The 24,983-nt window shown below is 39.2% G+C and overlaps 1 protein-coding gene across 1 annotated transcript in view; it reads left to right on the top strand.

The window, feature by feature from the left end:
* Nucleotides 1–24,983, top strand: part of LOC104668605 (calcium-binding mitochondrial carrier protein SCaMC-1) — a 54,342-nt gene that overhangs the window by 3,367 nt on the left and 25,992 nt on the right. Inside the window, exons 2-3 of the mRNA XM_010371356.2 lie at nt 11,796–11,922; nt 15,703–15,790. Coding sequence (XP_010369658.1) covers nt 11,796–11,922; nt 15,703–15,790 — 215 coding nt within the window. The remainder of the gene's footprint in view (nt 1–11,795; nt 11,923–15,702; nt 15,791–24,983) is intronic.

Here is a 24,983-nt window from a genome sequence, read left to right as displayed (position 1 = left end):
TTCACGCCATTCTCCTGCCTCAGCCTCCCAAGTAGCTGGGCTACAGGCACCTGCCACCTCGCCCGGCTAGTTTTTTGTATTTTTAGTAGAGACGGGGTTTCACCGTGTTAGCCAGGATGGTCTCGATCTCCTGACCTCATGATCCACCCGTCTTGGCCTCCCAAAGTGCTGGGATTACAGGCTTGAGCCACCGCGCCCGGCTCACGACCTTTCTTTTCTATATGTTCCAAATCTCGTCATGAAATTAGTGAAAAATTAAAGTTAAAAATTAGAGAAAATTCATATTAAGTTCTCCTAGGACTCAGTAGTATAAGGGTATAGACTGAGAGTAGAATGTAGTATGAGAGCAAGAAGATACAGTATTTAACATAACTAATTTTCTCATACTTGTCTAGTAATCCTATTTCCTTTTAAAAATCTTCAGTTATTTTCTTCTCTTTATGCACCTCCTTCTCCCTCTCCTCTTCCTCCTTCTACCCCCATCTTCTTTCTTTCTGTGGAGCCCTCAAGAATGGGATTAGTGCTTGTATAAAAGTGACCCAGAAGAGCTTCCTTGCCCCTTCCGCCGTGTGAGGACACAGTGAGAAAACAGTGGTCCATAGAACCAGAAAGTGGGTCCTCACTAGACACTAAATCTCCTAGCACCTTGATCGAGGACTTCCAGTGTCTGGAACTGCAAGAAATCAATGCTTATTATTTAAGTAAGCCAATAGTATTTTTGTCATAGCAGCCCAGATGGACTAGGACAATTGCCAAGAGCAAGAAGGGAAGCAGCAAGCTACAAAAGGTTCCATCCTTGGTGTGAATTGACTGTGTAACCCTTGTCAAGTTTGAGCCTTACCGGAGCTTTACTTTCTTATTCTTAAAATGCAGATATCTTGCCTGCGTCCTGAACAGAGCTTTTAACAAGGTCATATGTGGCTGAATATGAAATTTCATGTTAAAAAAACCCTTTAAAATGTGGCGTCCCATTTACTAGCTGGTGAACTTCTTGAGGATCCTCTGTGCCCATGGGTATGAAGTATATGCCAAATGATCACCCAATGTTAGAGGAGTGGGTGGACTGATTTCAGGGCCCTTCTAACTCTTACATTCTATGATTTTTTTTTTATTCTGTCTTTAAATTTTTACATTTACAATCACAGAAAAAATAGAGTCACATAGAAGAATAGTAGCTTAGCAAATGTTTATTGCATTGAATGGAATCAGGATTCACTCCATTAAGTAATTCCTCTGTTAACAAGGAGAGTTCATTTCATTTTTATTTCATTAATATTGCTTTTTTTTTTTTTTTTTTTTCTGGAGACAGAATCTCGCTCTATCAGCCAGGCTGGAGTACAGTGGTGCGATCTCGGCTCACTGCAGCCTCTGCTTCCTGGATTCAAGTGATTCTTGTGCCTCAGCCTCCCAAGCAGCTGAGATTACAGGCACGTGCCACCACACTTGGTTAATTTTTGTATTTTCTAGTAGAGATGGGGTTTTGCCATATTGGCCAGGCTGGTCTTGAATTCGTGGCCTCTAGTGATGTGCCTGCCTCTGCCTCTGAAAGTGCTGAGATTACAGGCATGAGCCACCATGGCTGGCCCATTTACTTAATATTTTAATTGTCAGACACTTTATGGTTTCTGGCACAATATTAAGGAGGCATGATATAGAAATGATAGAGTGAATTTTAGGGCATCACAACAGAAAGATTATGGTATAAGAAAAACAATGAAATTCCAACTACATTTCTGTCCAATGTTCTGAAATATATAAAATCTGTATCTTTTGTGTTTTCTCCTGATTTATATTCCAAATTTGATGTTACCCTTCTCTGCAGAAATAAAGTGTCTGAAAGAATGAAAAAAATGGAAGAATTCTTTAGTAAGGCATAAAATACCCTTTCAATCTTTGTAGCATTCTAAGCCTTTTCAGTCACCTTTCCAAACTCTCCACATGCCATATTCCCTGACTAGACCACAACCGTGTACATTGATCCCTTTATTTTCTTCTCTCTGCCTGAGATTTCTCTCATTCCCCCTTCTCTGCCTGGTATATGATTCCCATTGTTTAAGGGCTCAGCTAACCTTTATAATTTTCCTAGCCCACTTTCTTTATCGGTATTCCAGAAAAAACATTTAGAAAGAAGCTTCCACAAGACAACATTCTGTAATACACTGCTTAACTTACTTTGACCATGCCGAGTTCAAAAATCTTATCTTTTTAAGGATCAAATGGAGCCCACCAAGTTATTTATATTTGACAGGATGTATGAAAACAAAAGGATTTGTAGAGAAAGTTTGAAGCCTAACCCTAAAATGTGGATCGTAGTGTTTACTACACATGAACTGGTTTAGTGGATATAATGGTTATTATTACAGGCTATGGAATCAGAACAGGGTTCAAGTGTTTTCACCACTTGCTAGACTGTGGCCTTGGGCATGTTATTTAATGCCTGGAGGCCTCAAATGTTAACTACAAATGGTAAGAACTACCCAGTAACTTAGCATAAATAGTAAATTCATTCATTTAATATTTTTGAACAGTGCCAGATATGTTTAATGAACTGGGGATATAGTGGTAAACAAGACCGATGGTGTTCTTCATTGTATTCCCAACACCCTCCCTGTAGTAAATACCGACAGCCTTCTTCATTGTATTCTCAACACCCTCCCTATAGTAAATAGGTCTGCGTGTGTTGTGTAGGTGCTTGGGGAATAAAAAATAATAAGCAAATAATGAACAGGGTAATTTCAAAAAGCAGAAAGAGCTATTCAACAAAAACACCTGCCTTTTATTAGATGAAACTCTCAACTCTGTGGTTTGCCGTCTCCTGTCAGTTCTGTTAAATGCCGTCAGTCTGTTTTCCTTATCGCCCTGGCCATGATTTCTGTCTTTTCTGCTTGGTCTTGTAAACTCTAACCCAAGGCTTATTCTCTGCCTGGCTATCTGCCTTCTGTAGCTCTTTGCCACTACCTGCGTTCTCTATGATGCACAGGGAAGGACCATTCCTTGTGGACCATAAAATTCTCTTTTTGAAAGAATTCATTCTTGATTGGGCCACAGCACATCTTGTGAAACAGCATTAGACATTTGCCACTGCTCAACAGCTCTGGGGGAAAATGTTGATTGAGAAGCATACAGTGGTTTTTTTTGACTAACCATGGTGCAACCTCCTCCCAGAGGGAAACTTACGAGTATTTCAAGGACGTGTGATGGTCCATTTATGTCCCCAGTATCTGACATGATGGGTGGCGTACAGCAAGAGCTAACAGATAATGGCTAAATTAATTTTCTTTTTGAATTTTAATATTCAACTTTTTAGGGTACCCAATCTCCATATTTAGGAAAATAAATTACATAAGAAGTGGAGAGTTTTTATTGTGAAACTGCACCTCCACATTCCCTGTGGTGCAGGATGAGGAACCACAGGTGTTTGTCTGGGGAAGCCAAGGCCCTCTGTGGTTGCAGAGGGTGAGGATTAAGAGGAAGCCCTGCATAGTGTTTATGAGTATCTCCTAACTTCTCTCTGGGACTCAAGATCACTGAACTTTTGCCTATTTTGAGATCATCTTTACAATCCAGCCACTAACAGCTGAAGGATAGGCTTGCCCTGGAGCCATTGTAGTGGTTGGATGAAGATAAAAGATAAAAAACTGTGAGGGGAGGTGTCACAGAAGAAACGGCCCATGTGGGCAGATTTTCATTCAATTCCTAGTCTTTATTACAGCAATTCTCCAGTGCTGCAACCTTAAAAAGGATTCCTACAACACAATGTAGGTACCCATCAGCAGCAGATTGGATAAAGAAAATGTGGTACATACACACCATGGAATACTATGCAGCCATAAAAAAGAACAAAATCATGTCCTTTACAGCAACATGAATGCAGCTGGAAGCCAATAACGTAAATGAATGAATGTAGAAACAGAAAAACAAATACTGTGTTCTTACTTATAGGGGAGGAGCTAAACCTTGGGTAAATGGGGCATAAAGATGGGAACGATAGACACCAGGGACTCCAAAAGGAGGGAGGGAGGGAGGGAGAGAGGAGGGCAAGGGCTGGAAAATCTTCCTACTGGGTACTTTGTTCACAACCTGGGTGATGGAACCATGAGGACCTCAAACCCCAGTATCACATAGTATACCCTTGTAGCAAGCTGATGGTGTAACCCCTGAATCTACAATAAAATTATTTTATCTAAAAAAATAAATTTTTAAAAAGAAGGATTCCTAGACAGGTGCAGCCAAACAATTTTTTTTTAAATGTTGGCAGGCCCCCACCGCCAATCACTTATGCTGCAATAGCCCATGTCCCAACATTCCCGACCTACTTCTCTCCAAAAAGAAGTTTTTAGATGGCCCTAAAGTTTTTAGATAGTTTTAGATGGCCTTGTGCTGGGTTCTCCCTGGAAGGTTCTGGGGAAAGGGGCGTGAGTTGCCCCAACTGGACTCTTCCTGGAGTGGGAGCCTGCGCTTCTGATCAGACGTGAGTGCGGCAGGAACTCCGCGGTCTCTCAGCGCAGCCCCAAGTGCAGTCCCACGCAGGTCCTGGGCCCTGCGCGCTCGCGCCTTTGCACTGGAGCCGTTAGGATGAGCCCTCTCCTTTCATCGCTTTAACTGATGAAGGTGCTTTGTGTTTGGCACCCCTGAGGAGGATACTGTCTTAGACCTCTTCCCACTGGCCGTGTGGTGGGCAGAGATCCCCTTGGTCCGTCGCACTTCCACCCCACTGGGGCTCACTCCGGCCTCGGAGCTACGAGGGAGACATCCTCCATGGACTCCCTCTACGGAGATCTCTTTTGGTACCTGGACTATAATGAGGATGGGGCCTTGGACATTTCTGAGCTTCAGGAAGGCCTGGAGGATATAGGGGCCATTCAGTCTCTAGAGGAAGCGAAGGTGGGTCTCACTGGCGCTGTTAATCAGAGAAACGTTGGGGCTGGGAGCCCTGGAGAGGCACTGGGCAGAGCGGGCAAAATTTACATGTTCTCATGCTTGACCTGGGCCCACTGCAGTGTTCAGGTGGTTGACGAACGTTACTGTTTACTAAGAATAACACAACACAGCTAACACATTTCTCAAGTATTTTTCTCCGTTTTCTCCCTGACTGTAGTACAATCTCTAACTTCAGATTGCTGTCAAGATGTTGGCTACATACAGCCTTGTCTTAAGAATCACCTTGTTCAATGTGCTCACCTGTCAGTCACCCAGAGGGGCGTCTAGGCCAAAGATGCGCCCTCCCCAGTTCAGAGAACTGGGATAATCACTCTACATGTATTTGGGAGTGGGGTGGTGATTGGAAATTTTCTGATGTTATGTTTTGATTTCTGTTCCTGGAAGGGTGGCAGTATAAGTGGCTTGTACTCTTGGGTTTCACTAGTGCTGAGGTTTCCTCATAATATATCTTAATAATAGACCCTAGTTGTCAGTACTGAGCTTAGGCTAACCCTTCTGTTTCCCAACAGGCTAACCTACAGTCTTCTTCTCAGCATGTAATGCCTGGTAGATACTCCTATTGCAGTATTTCCAAGTCATTTTCCATTTGGAATTTATTATTGTATATAATAATTACTTTTTTTTCTTTCTTTCTTTTTTTTTTTTTTGAGACAGAGTCTCGCTCTGTCACCCAGGCTGGAGTGCAGTGGCTGGATCTCAGCTCACTGCAAGCTCGGCCTCCTGGGTTTATGCCATTCTCCTGCCTCAGCCTCCCAAGTAGCTGGGACTACAGGTGCCCGCCACCTCGGCCGGCTAGTTTTTGTATTTTTTAGTAGAGACGGGGTTTCATCGTGTTAGACAGGATGGTCTCGATCTCCTGACCTCATGATCCGCCTGTCTCGGCCTCCCAAAGTGCTGGGATTACAGGCTTGAGCCACCGCACCTGGCCAATAGTTACTTTATAAGTATATTTGCTCTTTGGATGTTTGACCCAGTAGACTGGGAGATCCATGGGCATGCGGCCTATTGAATTTATTTTGAATAATTGGTACTTTGTGCCCAAAAAGCTGTCAGTTGACATGCTAAAATTTAGTAAAACTCTTTCTATTAGCCACATGAACTTTGGGAATATTGAAGCTCCATTCAGTCATGGGTCAGTTCTAGTTTGAGCACATTCTATATTCCAAGCCCCTTACCCTGGTATCCTCATCTGTTATATCGGAGGCCTGGACTGTGTACTTTCTGAGGACCAATTCAGTCCAAAATGTTATTTCTGCAAAGCTTATCTGGATTTTTAATTTCTAGAAAAAAAAGTCTCCTTTTAAAGTTAAGTGTTCTTGTTTGGGTGCAGTGGCTTATGCCTGTAATCCCAGCACTTTGGGAGGCCAAGGCAGGTGGATCACTTGGGGCCAGGAGTTGAAGACCTGCTTGGCCAATATGGTAAAACCGGATCTCTACTAAAAATATAAAAATTAGCTGGGTGTGGTGGTGGGTGTGTGTAGTCCCAGGAGGCTGAGGCAGGAGAATCACTTGAGCCTGGGAGGCAGAGGTTGCAGCAAGCTGAGATTGCGTCACTGCATTCCAGCCCGGGCGACAGAGTGACTCCATCTCAAAAAAAAAAAAAAAAGTTAAGTGTTCTTCATATTTGTTTCAAGACACTCTTATATTTAGATTTGCAAGTGTGACTTGTATTCGTTTATTTGATACAAACTAGCCTTTCATAAGAAATTATGGGTTAGGCCATCAAGTTGAATCTTTTGAAACACATTTCTTCCTTATTGAAACAAAAGGTTTGCAGATCTGTCTTGCATTTTTGGCAAGGAGGCTTCGTGTACCTAGTGGTGACTGACGAGGGTTCACATGTCAAAACCCAAGGGAGGGGTATCCCCAGAGAATTCTGCACCAACCACACAGAACATTCTGTTTCAGAGGAGCACCGTTGTGACTTCTCCTCAGGTGGCAGTCACATCACTAGGAAGTTTTGATATGAGGTCTCTTCCCACACGTCTCTACCTCCCCTAGTAGGAAAATCTGTTTATATAGACAAAACTCAACTGATAAAAAAAGAAAGAAATGGTACTTACATTGTCGTATTAAGATACAAAAGCAATAACTTTTTGTTGTGAAAATGGTCTGTTTTTTGAACAATGTATTGTTTTGTTTTTTCCTGTGAAAGTTGAGAAACTAAGTATATGAAGAGATAATGGTCAGACCATAAATAAAAATAGAACTTTGACTCAAAATTTACAGCAGTCGGCCCAGAAAACCAGCCCTTTATCTAAAATAAACAGACCAGGAAACCAGCCTGTTATGTCAGACTTACAGGAAGGCAGGTTACTATCTCTAGAGACAATACACAAAGCTATGCAATAACTGCTGTAACAGCCCCAAATGGTCAGAATTTGATTAATAACCGACAGCCCCCCTAATTTTTTTCTTTACTTCCAACTTAGGACGAACCAGAGAAAGCTAAATATGCACCACCTACTAATCAAATAGGATGCCCTGTTTCTACTGAGCCCACCTACAGCTTCCCTGGGCCAGCAGCCCCCAATCAGGAAATGCCTGAAGCCTTCCCTTTTTCTCACTGTAAAGCTTCCCCACTCCTCTTCCTGCCTTTGAGTCTCTGTCAATAGGCAAGTGAGGGTGTGTGACTGCCTTGCTATAGCAAGCTTGGGCCAGGTAGATTTTGCTTTTCTCATTTGATTGGTCTTTTATTTCTACAAGGAACATACAGGAAAATTTACAGGGGAATCCATTCCTAGTCTTTCATGTTATAGTAGTCCCCTTTTATCTGCAGGACAGCATATTTTCAAAGATCCCCACTGAATACCTGAAACTGGGGGGTAATATTGAACCCTGTATGTACCATATATATATACACACATATGTAATTTTAGTTTTTTTTTTTTTTTTTTTTTTTTTAACTTTATCTTTAATTAGCTTTAGCTCTTTTTTTTTATTTATTTTTTTTTTTTTGAGATGGAGTCTCACTCTGTTGCCCAGGCTGGAGTACAGGGGTGCAATCTCGGCTCACTGCAACCTCTGTCTACTGAGTTCAAGCAGTTCTTGTGCCTCAGCCTCCCGAGTAGCTAGGACTGCAGGTGTATGCCACCATGCCTGGCTAATTTTTTTAAATTTTAGTAGAAATGGGATTTCACCAAGTTGGCCAGATTAGTCTCGAACTTCTGACTTCAAGTGATCCGCCCACCTTAGCCTCCGAAAGTGCTGGTGAACCACTGCGCCTGGCCATAGACTATATATTTTTGATCTGATAACTGGTATGGCTACTAAGTGACTAACAGGCAAGTAGCATCTATAGTGTGGATATGCTGGACGAAAGGACATTCACCTTCTGGGCTGGATGGCACAGAATGTCGAGAGATTTCATCATGCTACTCAGAATGGTGTGCAATTTAAAACTTATGAGTTGTTTGTTTCTGGAGTTTTCCATGTAATAGTTCAGACCATGATTGACCGCAGGTAACTGAAACTGTAGAAAGTGAAACTGTGGATAAGGGAGGACTATTGTATTGATAAGTCAGACTCATTAGGCAATCATAACTCTTGATTTACCACAAGAAATGCTGCAGAAATATGAGTAAAAAAAACAAAAACAAAAACAAAACAAAAGAAAAACTGTTCAAAGTTTTTTTTGAAAAAAACAAAACAAAACTGACCTTTAGCTTGTTACTTCCAAAATGGTAGTGAAAACTGCGGTCCCAAAGAGTGAAAGGAACCAATGACTAAGAGAAAATCTTGTTTTCAGGATGACAGATTAAAAAATAAGCAACTTGCTGAAACAGTGAAAATCTCTCCACTTATAACACAAAACTAGTTAAAACTGGTTGGAATGAATATGGTCAAATCAAGTCTGCACAGAACGAACTTGCTGATGTTACAGCCCAGATTTCCACCACGTATTTTATACTAACTCCCCCCAGATTTTCACACACAATCCGTGAGGTAGCATGAAGAGATAACTATGCATGCCTAAGATCTTGGGAGACCTCCCCCTTTCCTTCCACCAATCACCCACTAATCCAGAATCTGCCCTCAAACCTTTTCTAATAAAATGACTACCTTAAAGCCAGCACAGGGAGACAGATTTGAGCTGGACTCCTGTCTTCTTGTGGGTCATCTTGCAATAAGAAGCTTTTCTTTTCTCAAAACCTTGTGTTATAATATTGACTTCTAGTTCATTGGGCAGCAAGCCCCTTTTGGTCAGTGACTATTCTTGTTCACTGATATTTCCATTGGCCAAAATATAAACCTCTTACAGGAAACTTCAGTACATAAATGGCACCACAGAATGCTGTGACATTTTCTCTTGGATTTTAGCAGGTTACTGTACTGAATACTGTAGGCAGTTATAACACACTAAGTATTTGTGTATCCAAACATAGAAAAGGTACAGTAAAAATATGGTAATTTTGTTCAACTTTTAATCGAGATTCAGGGGGTATGTGTACATTTGTTACAAGGGTATATTGCGTGATACTGAGGTTTGGGGTACAATTGAACCCTGTCACCCAGGTAGTGAGCATAGTACCCAATCGATAATTTTTCAACCCTTACCCATTCCCTCCCCATTCTTGTAGTCCCCAGTTTCTGCTATTCCCGTCTTTATATCCATGTGCACCCCATGTTTTGCTCGTATGTATATGTAAGAACATGTGGTTTTTCGTTTTCTATTTCTGCGTTAATTCGCTTAGGATAATGGCCTTCAGCTGCAGCCATGTTGCTGTAGAGGACATGGTTTTATTATTTTTTATGGCTGTGCAGTATTCCATGGTGAAAATACGGTACTATTATCTTACTAAACCACTGTCATATATGAGGTCTGTCATTGACTGAAATGTATACAGTGCATGAATATATATACACATATATATAATGTCATCCATTTTGTGTATTGTTAGATTTGATTTGCTAATATTTTTTGTAGGAGTTTTGCATCTTTTTCACTAGTTGACATTGCTTGTAATTTTCCTTTTTTGTGTGATGTCCCTGTTAGGTTTTAGAATCAAGTGTATACCCACCTCATAAAATGGGTGGAGAATGCTCCCACCCTTTCAATTCTCTGGAAAATTGGTGGTTTTTTTCCTTAAAGTTTGGTAGACATTATTGTTAAAACCATGTGGGCCTCGATTTTTCTTCATGGGAATGTTTTCAAATTATACTTTACATTTCTTTAAAATCTGAGTATAGGGCTACTCAGAATTTCTGCTGTCTTCTGTCAGTTTTTAATAAGTTTTTATAGGTGTTTGTTATCTCACTTTCACATTTTTGATATAAAGCTGTTCATAATATCATTAATGTCTATAGTGTCTAGTAGTTTCCATCTTTACTTTCTGACATTAGTTATTTGCCAGTTTTAGGAGTTTGTCAATTTTAAGAGTCTTTTCAAAGAACCGTCTTTTGGCTTTGTTAATCTTCCCAATGATGTGTTTTCTTTCTCATTACTTTTTGCTCCTTATTTCCTTCAACTTCTTTTTTGCTTCATTTTTAAATAATTTCCTGAGATTGAGATAAGCCTCAATGATTGGTCACTGATTTCCAGTCTTTCTTCTTTTCTAATTATGCATTTTAAACCAGAAATCTTTCTCTAAGTGTAGCTTTAGTTGCAGCTCACAAGTTTCAGATCTGTCTCTCTAAGTCTGGAGGTTGGAGATCTGACCATGACCATTAAACTATCCAGTCACAATGTGGCATTATTTTTTATTTATTTATTTATTTTTTTGAGATGGAGTTTCACTCTTGTTGCCCAGGCTGGAGTGTAATGGTGTGATCTCGGCTCACTGCAACCTCCACCTCTCAGGTTCAAGCGATTCTTCTGCCTCAGCCTCCCAAGTAGCTGGGATTACAGGTATGCACCACCACGCCCAGCTAATTTTGTATTTTAGTAGAGATGGGGGGGTTCTCCATGTTGGTCAGGCTGGTCCTGAACTCCCGACCTCAGGTGATCCGCCCGCCTCAGCCCCCAAAGTGCTGGGATTACAGGCGTCGGCCACCGAGCCCGGCCCAACTTGGCATTATTTACCCGGAAGAGCATGACTATCAGAACAGTAGAATTTGTAATCTTTGAGTGGGTGATTGTGAGTGTCATAATAGGTAGATAGGTTATATTTTGGGTGGTGGTAGGAGAGGGCTTACAGTTTGCTATGACAGCTTTTTATATGGATCATCCTTAGTAAAAGATTATTTAATTTTTGAAATCAAAGGGAAAAACACCATTTTAGGCTTTCTTCTTTCTTTGTTTTTTAGAGACAGGGTCTTTCTCTATCACCAGGTTAGAATGCAGTGGTGCAATATAGCTCATTGTAACCTCAAATTCCTGGGCTTAAGTGATCCTCCTATCTCAGCTTCCATGTAGCTAGTATTTATAGGCGTGTGCCAACACATCTGGCTAATTTTAAAAATTTTTTTATGGAGATGAGGTCTCACTATGTTGTCCAGTCTGGTCTTGAATCCTGACCTCAAGTGATCCTCCCCCATCAGCCTCCCAAAGTGCTGCAATATTTTAAATCGTGTGGTAGGTCAAGTGTTTGTCTTCTATCTTGGGGTTTATAAAGTACATGTCAAGAAATTTAGGGTGTGGTTATATTAGCTTTAAAAATGTCATGTTTTATAAAAATCAGTGCATCATTTTTCTGATTGAAAATTTAACACAAGACCCGGAATCTTTTTGCAGCAGTAGAACTACTTTTATTATAGATCTTTGCCATAATGAATGATGATACATCTGGCCAAAAATAGGTACTATAGTCTTTTAGGAAAACAGCCAATCTGCTTGAAATATGTGTAGAAATAATTTAGTGCATCAGCCCATATTGGCAACAACTTCTTTCTAATGTTTTTTGTTTTTTTAATAGAAAATTTTTACTACTGGAGATGTCAACAAAGATGGGAAGCTGGATTTTGAAGAATTTATGAAGTACCTTAAAGACCATGAGAAGAAAATGAAGTTGGCATTTAAGAGTTTAGACAAAAATAATGATGGTGTGTCTTTCTTTTATATTTATCACCAGCTATGAAGAAGCATTTCTCGTGCTTCCAAGAGTCTAAAAGCATGCTTATTTAATCTCTGTGGTTTTAGATGATAATTATTATTTGTGTTAATACTTATTTTTCTTAGTAATATGATTTTTATGTAGAGTTTATATTATTTAGTGAAGAAAACTTATAGATAGCTTTTCTTTTTCATTACTTTGAAATGTAATGAATTACATTGCTGAATTATAAACTGTGGGCAGGGCCTGTTGTAAATATTAACTATGGAACATTATGCTGATTTGACTTAAACCTGTAGGTTAAAAATAATAATTGTATTTTCTTGTCCTCTAGGTAAGTGAGATTTGTTTTTATTTGTATACAAGAATGACAATTGTGTAGTCTAAAATTTAAAAAACTTTCAGATTATCTTGCATTTGTTAGTATATTTGGAAAAATTAATTTAGAGAAGATACTCTCTGATCCTGGAAATTAGGGGAAAATAGCATATAAACATTTAAGTATGTACCTTCTAGTTAAGAGTGTGACTTCTCCATTTCGATTAATAGGTTGGAGTTTCTCTTAATCTGTTTTCTGTTGCTATAACAGAATACCATAGACTGGGTAATTTGTGAAGAAATGAAATTTATTTCTTATAGTTCTGGAGGCTGGGAAGTTCAAAGTTGAGGAGCTGAATCTGGTGAGGGCCTCTTACTGGGTCATAACATGCTAGCAGGCATCACAGAGCAAATGCGCTACCTCAGATCTCTCTTCCTTTTATAAAGCCACTAGTCCCATCATGGGGACCCTACTCTGAAGACCTTATCTAATTCTAATTAGAAATAGAGTCTTGAAGCTCTCATCACCAGAGGCAACCTTTAACAGGAAGAGAGAATTTATAAAAATTGTAATGCTGTACCAAACCCCTCCCTACTTGTGAATAGTCAGGGTCATTTCATTTACAGACTTGTGTTAAACAAATAGATTGACAGGAAATGTGGTTCATGTCTGAGATAAGCAAACTTTTTGTCCAGAAGTCCAGATAATAAATATTATAGCTTTGTGGGTCATGTGGTCTCAGTTGTAGCTACTTATCTCTGCTGTTGTACCTCAAAAGCAGCCATGGACAATATGTAAATGAATGGGGATGGCTGATTTCCAATAAAACTTTATTTCCAAAGATAGTTAATACACCTTATTTGGCTTGAGGGTTATGGTTTGCCATACCTTATTTACACTGAATATTAAAGTTTAATTCAAAGCAATTTCCTTCAAACAAACAAACGAAAGTCTTTAAATGGTTTTGAAGATTATTCACATCTGTGACTCTCAGCCAGGAAGAGCTGAGTTTGGGTTGGAAGTAGTACTGTTGAAACATTTGTTGCCCATCAGCCTGACAATATATGCCCCCAAGTCTAGCCTTAGTCCAGTCTTCTAGCCAAATTCAGCTTGCTTGCTTCTCTGCAAACTTTCTTTCCGACATGGACCCTCTGCAGTTCGGATTGTCTTGCGGGTCAGATTGTCTATGTGCTGTTATAGCAGGCAGTAGCTGAGAGATGGAGCTACCTTAAGATCCATTGCCAGGTAATCAGAGGTCAATCATCCCAGTACATAAGTTGTGTACATATCAGTTGTTCATTTTATAAAATTCTGAATGAACCAGAGGAACTAAAGATGAAATTTTGATGGTATATTTGTAGGAAATCCACACAATGTTTCCTTAATTTACCATGTTTGTATATTTTAAAACAATGTGGCATTATAGGTTCATATTTTTATTTTTCAGACTTCTTTAATGCCAAACATATACAGTTGATCCTCATTATTTGGGGATTCTGTATTTGTGAATTTGCCTACTCAATAAAATTTATCCCAAAAGTAACCCCAAAATATATACTCACAGTACTTTCCCAGGCATTCCTGGACATGCACAGAGCAGTGAAAAACTTGAGCTGCTCAGCATGTACATTCCTAGCTAGTAGAATAAGGCAACACTCTACCTTCTTGTTTCAGCTCTCATACTATTAATTAGCAAGTATCCCTTTCAAAGTCTATTTTGTGCCAATTTTTGCATTTTTGTATTTTTATTGGTAATTTCCTTTTTAAAGTGTTCCCCAAATGTAGTGCTGAAATGCTGTCTAGTGTTCCTAAATGCAAGAAAGCCATGGCATACCTTATGGAGAAAATATATGCGTTAGATAAGCTTTGCTCCAAATTCAATGTTAGTGAATCAATAACACACATTAAATGAGGTGCCTTCAAACAGAAACAGACATAAAACAAGGTTATGTATTAATCAGTCATGAAAGTGTTGTGATCAGAGGCTCACAGGAACCTAACCCTGTTTTTCCTGTAGGAATAATGGTTCGGTATTTGCTAATTCAGTGTTTGCAATGAATATAGAACTTTATGGAGCATGATTACTGTGAATAATGAGAATTGAGCATATCTCTTTAAGAGTGCAGTTCTAAAGGAGAATATTCAGAAGGGTATTTGCATAATTTCTTTGCTAACAGATGCTGCCCCTCACTGTCCTTACATGGTCCAGATTCTCATGCTGCTCCTTCCCTCTCCCCAGGAGGATTCTCTCAGAATCCTATCATCTCTCCTGGGTCCTTTCTCCAAGAAAGTCTATCCTTTCATCACTAACAGTAATTTTTGTCTTCCTTTTTTTCTGGAGAAGTCAGCTGCTTGTGCTACTTCAGCACCAGACCCTCTCTTTGTTTTGTTTCATTCTTTTTTGTGTACAGTAGTCTTAGGATTCTCATGAGCCTGTGAATTGCTCAAGGAAATATAGCACTGCTTACATTTATTGCTTCTATTTTATTTTCTATATTCTCTTCCTGTCTTCTGATTGTTCTCCTTCTGTCTACAAACATGCTCTAATTTCCCTAGTATTAAAAAATTTCTGTCTATTATTGTTCTTTTTTCCTTGCTCCCCTTATTTTTACTGCCAGATTTTTATTTTTATTTATTTATTTTTGAGACGGAATCTCACTCTGTCACCAAGGCTGGAGTGCAATGGCGCAATCTCAGCTCACTGCAACCTCTGCCTCCCGGCTTCAAGCAATTTTCCTCTCTTAGCCTCCCGAGTAGGTGGGATTATAGGTGCCTGCCACTATGCCCGGCTAATTTTTGTATTTTTAGTAGAGATGGGGTTTCACCATGTTGGCCACACTGGTCTCGAACTGCTGACCTTAGGTGATCCACCTACCTCAGCCTCCCAAAGTGCTGGGATTACAGGTGTGAGCCACCATGCCTGGCCTTTTACTGCCAGATTTTTAAAAGAATAGTCTGTGCTTTAGCTCTATTTCCTCATTTACTACTACTCTTTAACTCAGTGATATATGATGTTTTGTATAGTAAATGTCTAGTAATTTATTAAAAATGTAGAAATAGATACTTTTTAAATGACTAGATCCTACTTTAATTGAATTTATCTTAGAGTTAGAATATCTTGATTTGGTTCTTAGTTCTGCTACTTCTTAATTACATTACTTGGTAAGGCCACTTGAGAAGTTGGTCTCTTTGGAGGAATATTATTTATCTTTAAGGCTGTTATAATTACTGAATTTTTAAAAAATGTGTGTTTATTTGTTTAATGTATTTGTTACATTTTTAGTATTGATATTGGGATAGGCATTTAAGCAAATCTGTAACTCACCTACATGCATAATTTTGCCTTAATCAGTTTAAAGCTTTCTCTTAAATGAGAGATTTGAAATTCATGATTTCTATGGCTCTTGTCAGTTCCGAGTTTTATTTTTTGCCCTTTTTATTTTTTTAAAGGAAAAATTGAGGCTTCAGAAATTGTCCAGTCTCTCCAGACACTGGGTCTGACTATTTCTGAACAACAAGCAGAGTTGATTCTTCAAAGGTAAGCTCTTCATGTTGGTCAACAATTGACTTTCACTTTAATATCCTGCATTAGAACTCTGTGTTTGTAAGTGTGGCTTTAAAACACCTCCCTAGTCTTCAGTACGTATATCCAAGATCTTTTTGTCTTTTTTCCTCCCATTTATGGTAACTTTTTTGAGATGGAGTCTCACTCTGTTGCCCAGCTGGAGTGCAATAGCGTGATCTCAGCTCACTGCAACCTCCGCCTCCCAGGTTCAAGTAATTTTCCTGCCTCAGCCTCCCGAGTAGTTGGGACTACAGGCACGTGCCACCACACCTGGCTATTTTTTTTTTATTTTTAGTAGAGACAGTTTCACCATATTGGCCAGGCTCATCTCGAACTCCTGACATCAGGTGATCTACCTGCCTTGGACTCCCAAAGTGCTGGGATTACAGGAGTGAGCCACTGCGCCCAGCCAGCAGCTTTACTGAGTTGTAATTCACATACCATAAATTCACTTTTCTAAAGTATACAATTCCAGTGATTTAAAACATTTTTTATTTTTAAATTGACAATTATATGTGTTTATCATGTACAACATGATGTTTTGAAGTATATATATGTTGTGGAGTGACTAAGTCTAGCTAATTAACGTGATACATCTCATACGTAATGATTTCTATGGTGAGAACACTTTACATCCATTCTGTTAGTATTTTTCAAGAATATAATATATTATTATTAATTATAGTCTTCATGTTGTACAGTGGAGCTCTTGAGCTTATTCCTCGTGTCAAGCTGAAATTGTGTGTCCTCTAACACAAACCATACCCTACTCCCAAAGTATTCTGCTCTCTGCTTCTATGAGATTAACTTTTTCTGATTCCACATGAGTGAGATCATGCAGTATTTGTCTTTACCTGGCTTATTTCATTCATATTGTTACAAATAACAGGATTTCCTTCCTTTTTATGGCTGAACAGTTTTCTCTTGTGTATGTGTAGCACATTTTCTCTGTTCATGCATTGGTGGACACTTAGGTTGATTCCGTATCTTGGCTATTATGAATAGTGCTGTAATGAACATGGGAACGCACATGGCTCTTTGATATATTGATTTCATTTTATATATGTATATATATGTGTACACACACACACATACAGTGGTGGTATTGTAGTATCATATGGTAGTTCTGTATTTAATTTTTAAAGGAACTCCATACTGCTTTTCATAATGGCTGTATTAATTTACCTCCTCACCAACAGGGTGCAAAAGTTCCCTTTTCTCTACATACTTGCCAACACTTGTTATCTTTTGTCTCTTTGGTAATTGTCATTCTAAGTGTAATATGAGGTGATATCTCATTGTGGTTTTTATTTGCATTTCTATGGTAATTAGTGATATTGAGCTTTTTTTTTTTTTCTTGTACTTTTTGGCCATTTGTATGTCTTTGAAAGATGTCTATTGGGGTTTTTTGGTTGTTTATTTGAGGTTTTTTGTTTTTATGTAGGCATTTACTGCCATAAACTTTGCTCTTAAAACTGCTTTTGCTGTGTTCCATGGGTTTTGGTAGACTGTGTTTCCATTTTTTTTCATCTCAGGAAATTTTTGAATTTTGCTTTCAGTTTCTTCATTGACCCACTGATCATTCAGGAGCATGTTGTTCAATTTCCATGTATTTGTGAATTTGCTGAAGCACCTCTCTTACTGATTTCCAATTTTTTATTATTGTGGTCAGAAAAGAAACCTGATATGATTTCCTTCTGCTTAAATTTGTTAAGACTTGTTTAGTGGCCTAACATATGATATGCCCTGGTGCGCCCTGGTGCATGTTCCATGTGCAGTTGAGAAGAATGTGTGTTCTCTTGCCATTAGGTGAAATGTTTTATGTCTGATCTGTCCATTTGGTCTAGAGTATAGTTTAAATCTGATGTTTCTTACTGATTTTCTGTTGAGATGATTTGTCCATTGCTGAAGGTAGTGTGTTGAAGTCCCCTACTATTGCTGTATTGCAGTCTATCTTTGTTGTTGTTGTTGTTGTTTTTGAGACGGAGTCTCCTCTGTTGCCAGACTGGAGTGCAGTGGCAGGGTCTCGGCTCACTGCAGCCTCCACCTCCTGGTTCAAGCGATTCTCCTGCCTCAGCCTCCTGAGTAGCTGGGGCTACAGGCACCTGCCACCATTCCTAGCTAATTTTTGTATTTTTAGTAAAAACAGGGTTTCACCATGTTGGCCAGGGTGGTCTTGATCTCTTGACTTCATGATCCACCCACCTTGGCCTCCCAAAGTGCTGGGATTACAGACATGAGCCACCGTACCTGGCCAATGTTTGGTATTTATCTTTAGGTGCACTGATGTTGGGTTCATATATATTTATACAAAACAATAGCTACGTAATTTATTAAGGGATATGCAATGTAAAATATATAAATTGTGACATTGAAAATTCAAAATGGAAGAACTGGAGTCAAAGTGCCTTCATATAACTTATTGTTATATCCTCTTATTGAATTGACCCTTGTATCATTATATAGGATCTTTGTTTCTCCTTTACACTTTCTGACTTAAAGTTTGTTTAATATGATGTAAGTATACTCCTGCTCTCTTTTGGTTTCTGTTTCCATGGAATATCTTTTTCCATTCCTTCACCATCAGTCTGTGTGTATATTTACCGATGAAATGAGTCTGTCATGGGCAGCATATAGTTGGATCTAGTTTTATTTATCCACTCAGACACTATGTTTTTTGATTGGATAATTTAATCCATTCATGTTCAAGGTAATTATTGGTAAGTAAGGACTTTGTACTGCCATTTTGCTTATTGTTTCATGGTTCTTTTGTAGATCTTTTATTCTTTTCTTGCTGTCTTTTTTTTGTGGTGAAGTGATTTTCTCTAGTGGTATGTTTTGATTTCTTGCTTTTTATTTTTTGTGTATCTCCTATTGGTTTTTGATTTGTGGTTACCAAAAAACATCTTAAGAGTTATAATAGTTTATTTTAACTTGATAACTTCATTTTTATTGCAAAAACCCTCCAAAAAAAAAAAAATCTACACTTTTACTTAATCCCTTGACATTTTGAATTTTTGATGTCACAGTTCACATTTTTTCATATTGTGTATCCCTTAACAAATTATTGTAGCTAGTATTAGTTTTAATAGTTTTCTCTTTTATCTTTCCTACTACAAATATAAGTGATTTGCATACCATCATTATAGTATTATTTTTAATTTACCTGTGTACTTTCTTTTATCAGTCAGTTTTATACTTTCAGATGTTTTCCTGTTACTCATTAGCATGTTTTTCTTTCAGCTTGAGGAACTCCTTTTACATTTCTTATAAAATAGGTGTGGTCATGATTAACTCCCTCAGCTATTGTTTGTCTGGGAAAGTATCTCTCCTTCATTTCTGAAGGACACTTTGCTGGGTACATTAGTCTTGGTTGGTATTTTTCTCCTTGAACACTTTGAATATATCATCCCTTTCTCTCCTGACTTGGTAGGTCTCTGCTGACAAGTCTGTTGCCAACCATATTGGGACTCTCTTGTATGTTATTTGCTTTTTATCTCTTGCTGTTTTCAGGATCCTCTCATTGTTTTTAATTTTTGATAGTTTGATTGTAATATGTCTTGAGGTAGTCTTGTTTGAACTGAATCTGATTAGAGACCTTTGACTTTTTCTGTATGTAGAGATTTACATCCTTCTTCAGGTTTGGAAAATTTTCTGTTACTGTTTCTTTAATTAAGCTTTTTACCCCCTTTAGCTTCCTTTTCTCCTTTTTTAACTCCTGTGACTCAAAACTTTGCTCTTTTGATGCTGTTCCGTAAATCTTGTAAGCTTTCTTCATTCATTTTCATTCTTTTTTCTCCTCTGTGTATTTTTAAATAACCTTTGAGTTCATAATTTCTTTCTTTTTCTTGACTACTTCTGCAGTTGATGCTCCCGTATTGCATTTTAATTTTGTTCATTGTATTTTTCAGCTCCATGATTTCTGTTTGGTTTTTTTTCTTTTATTATTTCAATCTCTTTATTACCTTTCTAATTGTTGTCACTGGTTATTTTCCTAATTTCATTGAATTGTTTCTTTGTGTTTTCTTGAAGTTTGCTGAGCTTTCTTAAAACAGTTATTTTGAATTCTTTGTCAGTTCATACATCTCTCTTTCTTTAGGGATGGTCATTGGTACTTTATTTTGTTTCTTTAGTGATGTCATTTGTTCCTGATTGTTGTCAATGATTGTGGCCACGTGTTTATGTCTGTGCATTAGAAGAAGTAGGCGCTTATTTCAGTCTTTGCAGACTGGCTTTGTCTGAGAATGCCCTTCAACAGTTAGCCTGTCTAGAGATTCTTTAATATTTAATTAAATATCTTTAATATTTTGAAGAACTTTCAAACTGTTTCTAAAGTGTCTGCACCATTTTATAATCTCAGCAGCAATGAATGAAGGTTTCAGTTTCTCCACAGCCATATCAATACTCATTACTGTCTGTCATTTGATTTTTTGATTTTAATTTTTTGTGAAGCAGGGTCTTGCTCTATCATCCCATCATCCCATCTGGAATGCAATGGTACAGTCATGGCTCACTGCAACCTCAACTTCCCTGGCTCAATTAATCCTCTCACTTCCTGAGTACCTGGGAACACAGGCATGTACCACAATGCCTGGCTAATTTTTATATTTTTGGTAGAGATGTGGTTTTGCCATGTTGCCTAGTGTATTAGTCCATTCTCATGCTGCTATAAAGAACTGCCTGAGACTGGGTAATTTATAAAGGAAAGAGGTTTAATTGACTCACACTTTTGCTTGACTGGGGAGCTCTCAGGAGACTTGCAAGCATTGGTGGAAGGGGAACCAAACACGTCCTTCTTCACATGATGGCGGGAAGAGCAGTGCCTAGCAAAGAGGGAAAAAAACCCTTATGAAATAATCAAATCTCATGAGAACTTACTCACTATCATGAGAACCTCAGAATGAAGATAACCTCCCCCATGATTCAATTACCTCTCACTGGGTCCCTCCCATGACATATGGGGATTATTGGAACTATAATTCAAGATGAGACTTGGGTGAGGGCACAGCCAAACCATATCATTTTGCCCCTAGTCCCTGCCAAATCTCATGTTCTCATATTACAAAACACAGTCATGCCTCCCTACAGTCCCCCAGTATCTTAACTCATTCCAGCATTAACCTAAAAGTCCACAGGTCTCATTAGAGACAAGGCAGGTCCCTTCTGCCTATGAGCCTGTAAAATCAAAAGCAAGGTAGTTATTATACTTCCTAGATACAATGGGGGTACAGGCATTGATTAAATACACTTGTTCCAAATGGGAGGAATTGGCCAAAATGAAGGGGCTACAGGCCCCAAGTAAGTCTGAAATCTAGTGGGGTAGTCAAATCTTAAATCTCCAAAATGATCTCCTTTGACTCCATGTCACACATTCAGCTCACACTAATGCAAGAAGTGGGCTCCCATGGCCTTGGGCATCTCTACTCCTGTGGCTTTGCAGGGTACAGACCCCCTTCTGGCTCTCTTCACAAGCTGGTGTTGAGTGTCTGTGGCTTTTCCAGGTGAATGGTGCAAGCTGTCGGTGGATCTACTATTCTGGGTTCTGGAGGATGGTGGTCCTCTTTTCACAGCTCCACTAGGCTGTGCTCCAGTGGGGACTCTGTGTGAAGGCTCCAACCCCACATTTCCCTTCTGCACTGCTCTAGCAGAGATTCTCCTTGAGGGCTCTACCCCTGCAGCAAACATCTTTCTGGACATCCAGGCCTTTCCATACATCCTCTGAAATCTAGGCAGAGGATCTCAAACCTTAGTTCTTGGCTTCTGTGTACCTGCAGACTCAACACCTTGTGGAAGCTGCCAAGGCTTGGGGCTTGCAGCTTCCGAAGCCATTGCCTGAGCTGTATGTTGGCTTCTTTTAGCCATGGCTGGGATGCAGGGCACCAAGTCCTGAGACTGCACAAATCAGCAAGGCCCTGGACCTGGCCCATGAAACCATTTTTTCCTCCTGGGCCTCTGGGCCTATGATGGGAGGGCCTTCCCTAAAGACCTCTGAAGTGCCCTGGAGGCATTTTCCCCATTGTCTTAGTGATTAACATTTCACTCTTTGTTACTTATGCAGATTTCTGCAGCTGGCTTGAATTTTTTCCTCAGAAAATAGATTTTTATTTTCTGTCACATCATCAGGGTGCAAATTTGCCAAACTTTTATCCTCTGCTTCCTGTTGAATGCTTTGCCACTTAGAAATTTCTTCTGCCTGATACCCCAAATCATCTCTGTTAGGTTCAAAGTTCCACAGATCTCTAGGGCAGGGACAAAAAGCCACCAGTCTCTTTGCTAAAGCATAGCAAGGGTCACCTTTGCTCCAGTTCCCAACAAGTTCCTCATCTCCCTTTGAGATCACCTCAGCTTGGACTTCATTGTCCATATTACTATCAGCATTTTGGTCAAAGCAATTCAACACGTCTCTGGGAAGTTACAAACTTTCCAACATCTTTCTGCCTTCTGAGCCCTCCAAATCTCTTAAGAAGTTCCAAACTTTCCCAGTCTTCTTCTGAACCCTCCTAACTGTTCCAACTTCTGCCTGTTACCCAGTTCCAAAGTCACTTCCACATTTTTGGGTACCCTTTTAGCAGCACCCCACTCCTGGTACCAATTTACTGTATTAGTTCTTTCTCATGCTGCTATAAAGAACTGCCTGAGAATGGGTAATTTATAAAGGAAAGATGTTTAATTGACTCACAGTTTCGCATGGCTGGGGAGGCCTCAGGTAACTTACAGTCATAGCAGAAAGGGAAGCAAACATGTCCTTCTCATAGTGGCAGGAAGAAGAAGTGCTGAGCAAGGAGGGAAAAGCCCCTATAAAACCATCATATCTCGTGAGAACTCACTCACTAGCATGAGAACAGCAGCATGGGGTTAACCACTCCCCATAATTCAATTACCTCCTACCAGCTCTCTCTCATGACACATAGAAATTATGGGAACTGCAATTCAAGATGAGATTTGGGTGGGGACACAGCCAAACTATATCATCTAGGCTGGTATTGAAATCCTGGGCTCAAGCAATCCACCCACCTTGCCCTACCAAAGTGCTGGGATTACAGGCATGAGCCACCATATCTGAACTGTCTTTTGATTTCTTTTGATTTTAACAATCCATTGGTTCTGCTTCTCTAGATAACCCTGACTAATATATAATTGGTATGAAGTGATATCTCATTGTGGCTTTGATTTATATTTCTTTCATGGCTAGTGACTTTTTTTGTACTTTTGGGATATCATTATTATTACTAATGTTTATACTTCTTCAGTAAAAATGTTAGAAACACTTTTTAAAGGCAGTGTGTGACCAGAGTTTCCTGTAGTTATATAACCATCATGGACCTTCCCTCAAGTGCTTAGCCATTAGTGTTACTCATGTCACTCCAAATGTCTGCTTGTTTTCTTCCATTTCACTGTCTCTTTGTGTCCCAAACCTGAATTCATGGGAAAAACATCTGAATAGTGCTTAATATGGTTTGGGTATTTGTCCCCTCCAAATCTCATGTTGAAATGTGACCTCCAGTGTTGGAAGTAGGGACTAATTTGGTCACGAGAGTGGATCCTTCATTAATGGCTTGGTGACAAGTGAACTCTATTAGTTCATGAGAGCTGCTTGTTTATAAGAGCCTGGCACCTCATTTATCTTGTCCTTCTCTCACCATCTGACACACTTGCTCACCTTTTTCCTTCAGTCATGAGTAAAAGCTTCCTGGGGTCTCACCAGAAACTGAGCAGATGTTGGTGCCATGCTTGTACAGTCTGTAGAACTGTGAGCCACATAAGCCTCTTTTCTTTATAAATTACTGAGTCTCAGGCGTTCATTTAAAACAACGCAGAACAGACTAACACAGTGCTGATTGAAACAGCTGTGACTGGGTCATCACAGTGAGAGAGGAGTCACTGGGTTGAAATATAGCTTCCTACTTACACCTCTTCAGTAGAAGCTGTAGATATGAAGTAGCTGAAGCAGGCATTCCCTCTGAAACGGGTTTCACGTACATCATAATTATCTTCTGCTCTCATTTTTCTTTTAGGCTTTCATCTCCATCTCATTTCCCATTTCCTCTCATTTTCATATCTTTAGGTTTCTTTCTCCACAATTATTCAGAACCTGGGAACCCTTCACTCCAGTTATTCTTTGTCTATGCAACTTGTTTCTCTGCTTCATGGCTCTTATGGTTTGTAATCATTGACTTATTTGTGTATCTCAGTGGTTAGGAGTACAGTTTGGAATTAAAACGCCTGGGTTGAAACTCTTAATTGTACTCTACTTACTAGCCTGTGACTATAACAAAATCCTTAACCTCTCTTTGTCTGTAAAATGGAGAGTGTAGTAAATACATGGGCTTGTTTTAAGGATTAAATGAGTTAACATGGGAAGTACTTAGAACAATGCCGGGCAAATGCTCAATGAATATTGGGTATTGCTTGCTTTTGTTTAGTGCTTGTTGTTCCCACTGAGGGCACAGACCATGTGTATCTGGTTAACAGTTCTATGTCTACCACGTTACGATAATGGACTCTCAGAAAATACTAAAGAATATGTTAAAGAATGAGTAGAATTATGCTACTGAAAAGGGTGAGTTGAAGATAGGTATGGGAAAGGGCACATACATCCTGGAAGCAGCATATATGGAGAATGGGTCACACAATGTTTCTTGGTACTCTCTAGACCATAGTGGGCCACCTCTTAGCTAGTGGTCTATGGATTATTTCAGTAGTCTGTTGGAAACAGCCATGGATGTGATAATAATGACCCATTTGTGGGTTTTAAGAAAAAGGACAACTACAATACTAGACAATAATAGTGTGTAAGAGGGGAGGGGATGCTTTGTTTTAAACTGTTCTAAAATTGTTACCTTATTTAGGATGGTGGGGTCAAACATTCACTTTAGACTTTGTTATATGTATGTGGTAAAATTTCAAGGTAAACGATTGAAACTATAGTAATTGAGTATATAACGTCAAAACCAGGGAGGAAAGAAATGGAATAAGAAAATAAATGCAAAAACATAAGATTCAAACAATCCAACGACGAGAGGAGAGGGAAAAACATAGAAAGAGATAATTAGAAAGCAATAGGTAAGATGTGAGAAATAAATTCAAGCGCAGTAAAACTCCACTAAAATGTGCCCTGCAATAATGCTGGGGCATGATTTCCCTTCATTTCCATTCTCAAATGGGG

The sequence above is a fragment of the Rhinopithecus roxellana genome, chromosome 8 (assembly GCF_007565055.1).
Source record: "Rhinopithecus roxellana isolate Shanxi Qingling chromosome 8, ASM756505v1, whole genome shotgun sequence".
In the NCBI taxonomy this organism is placed as follows: domain Eukaryota; kingdom Metazoa; phylum Chordata; class Mammalia; order Primates; family Cercopithecidae; genus Rhinopithecus; species Rhinopithecus roxellana.
This window is presented reverse-complemented; position numbering and strand designations above follow the sequence as displayed.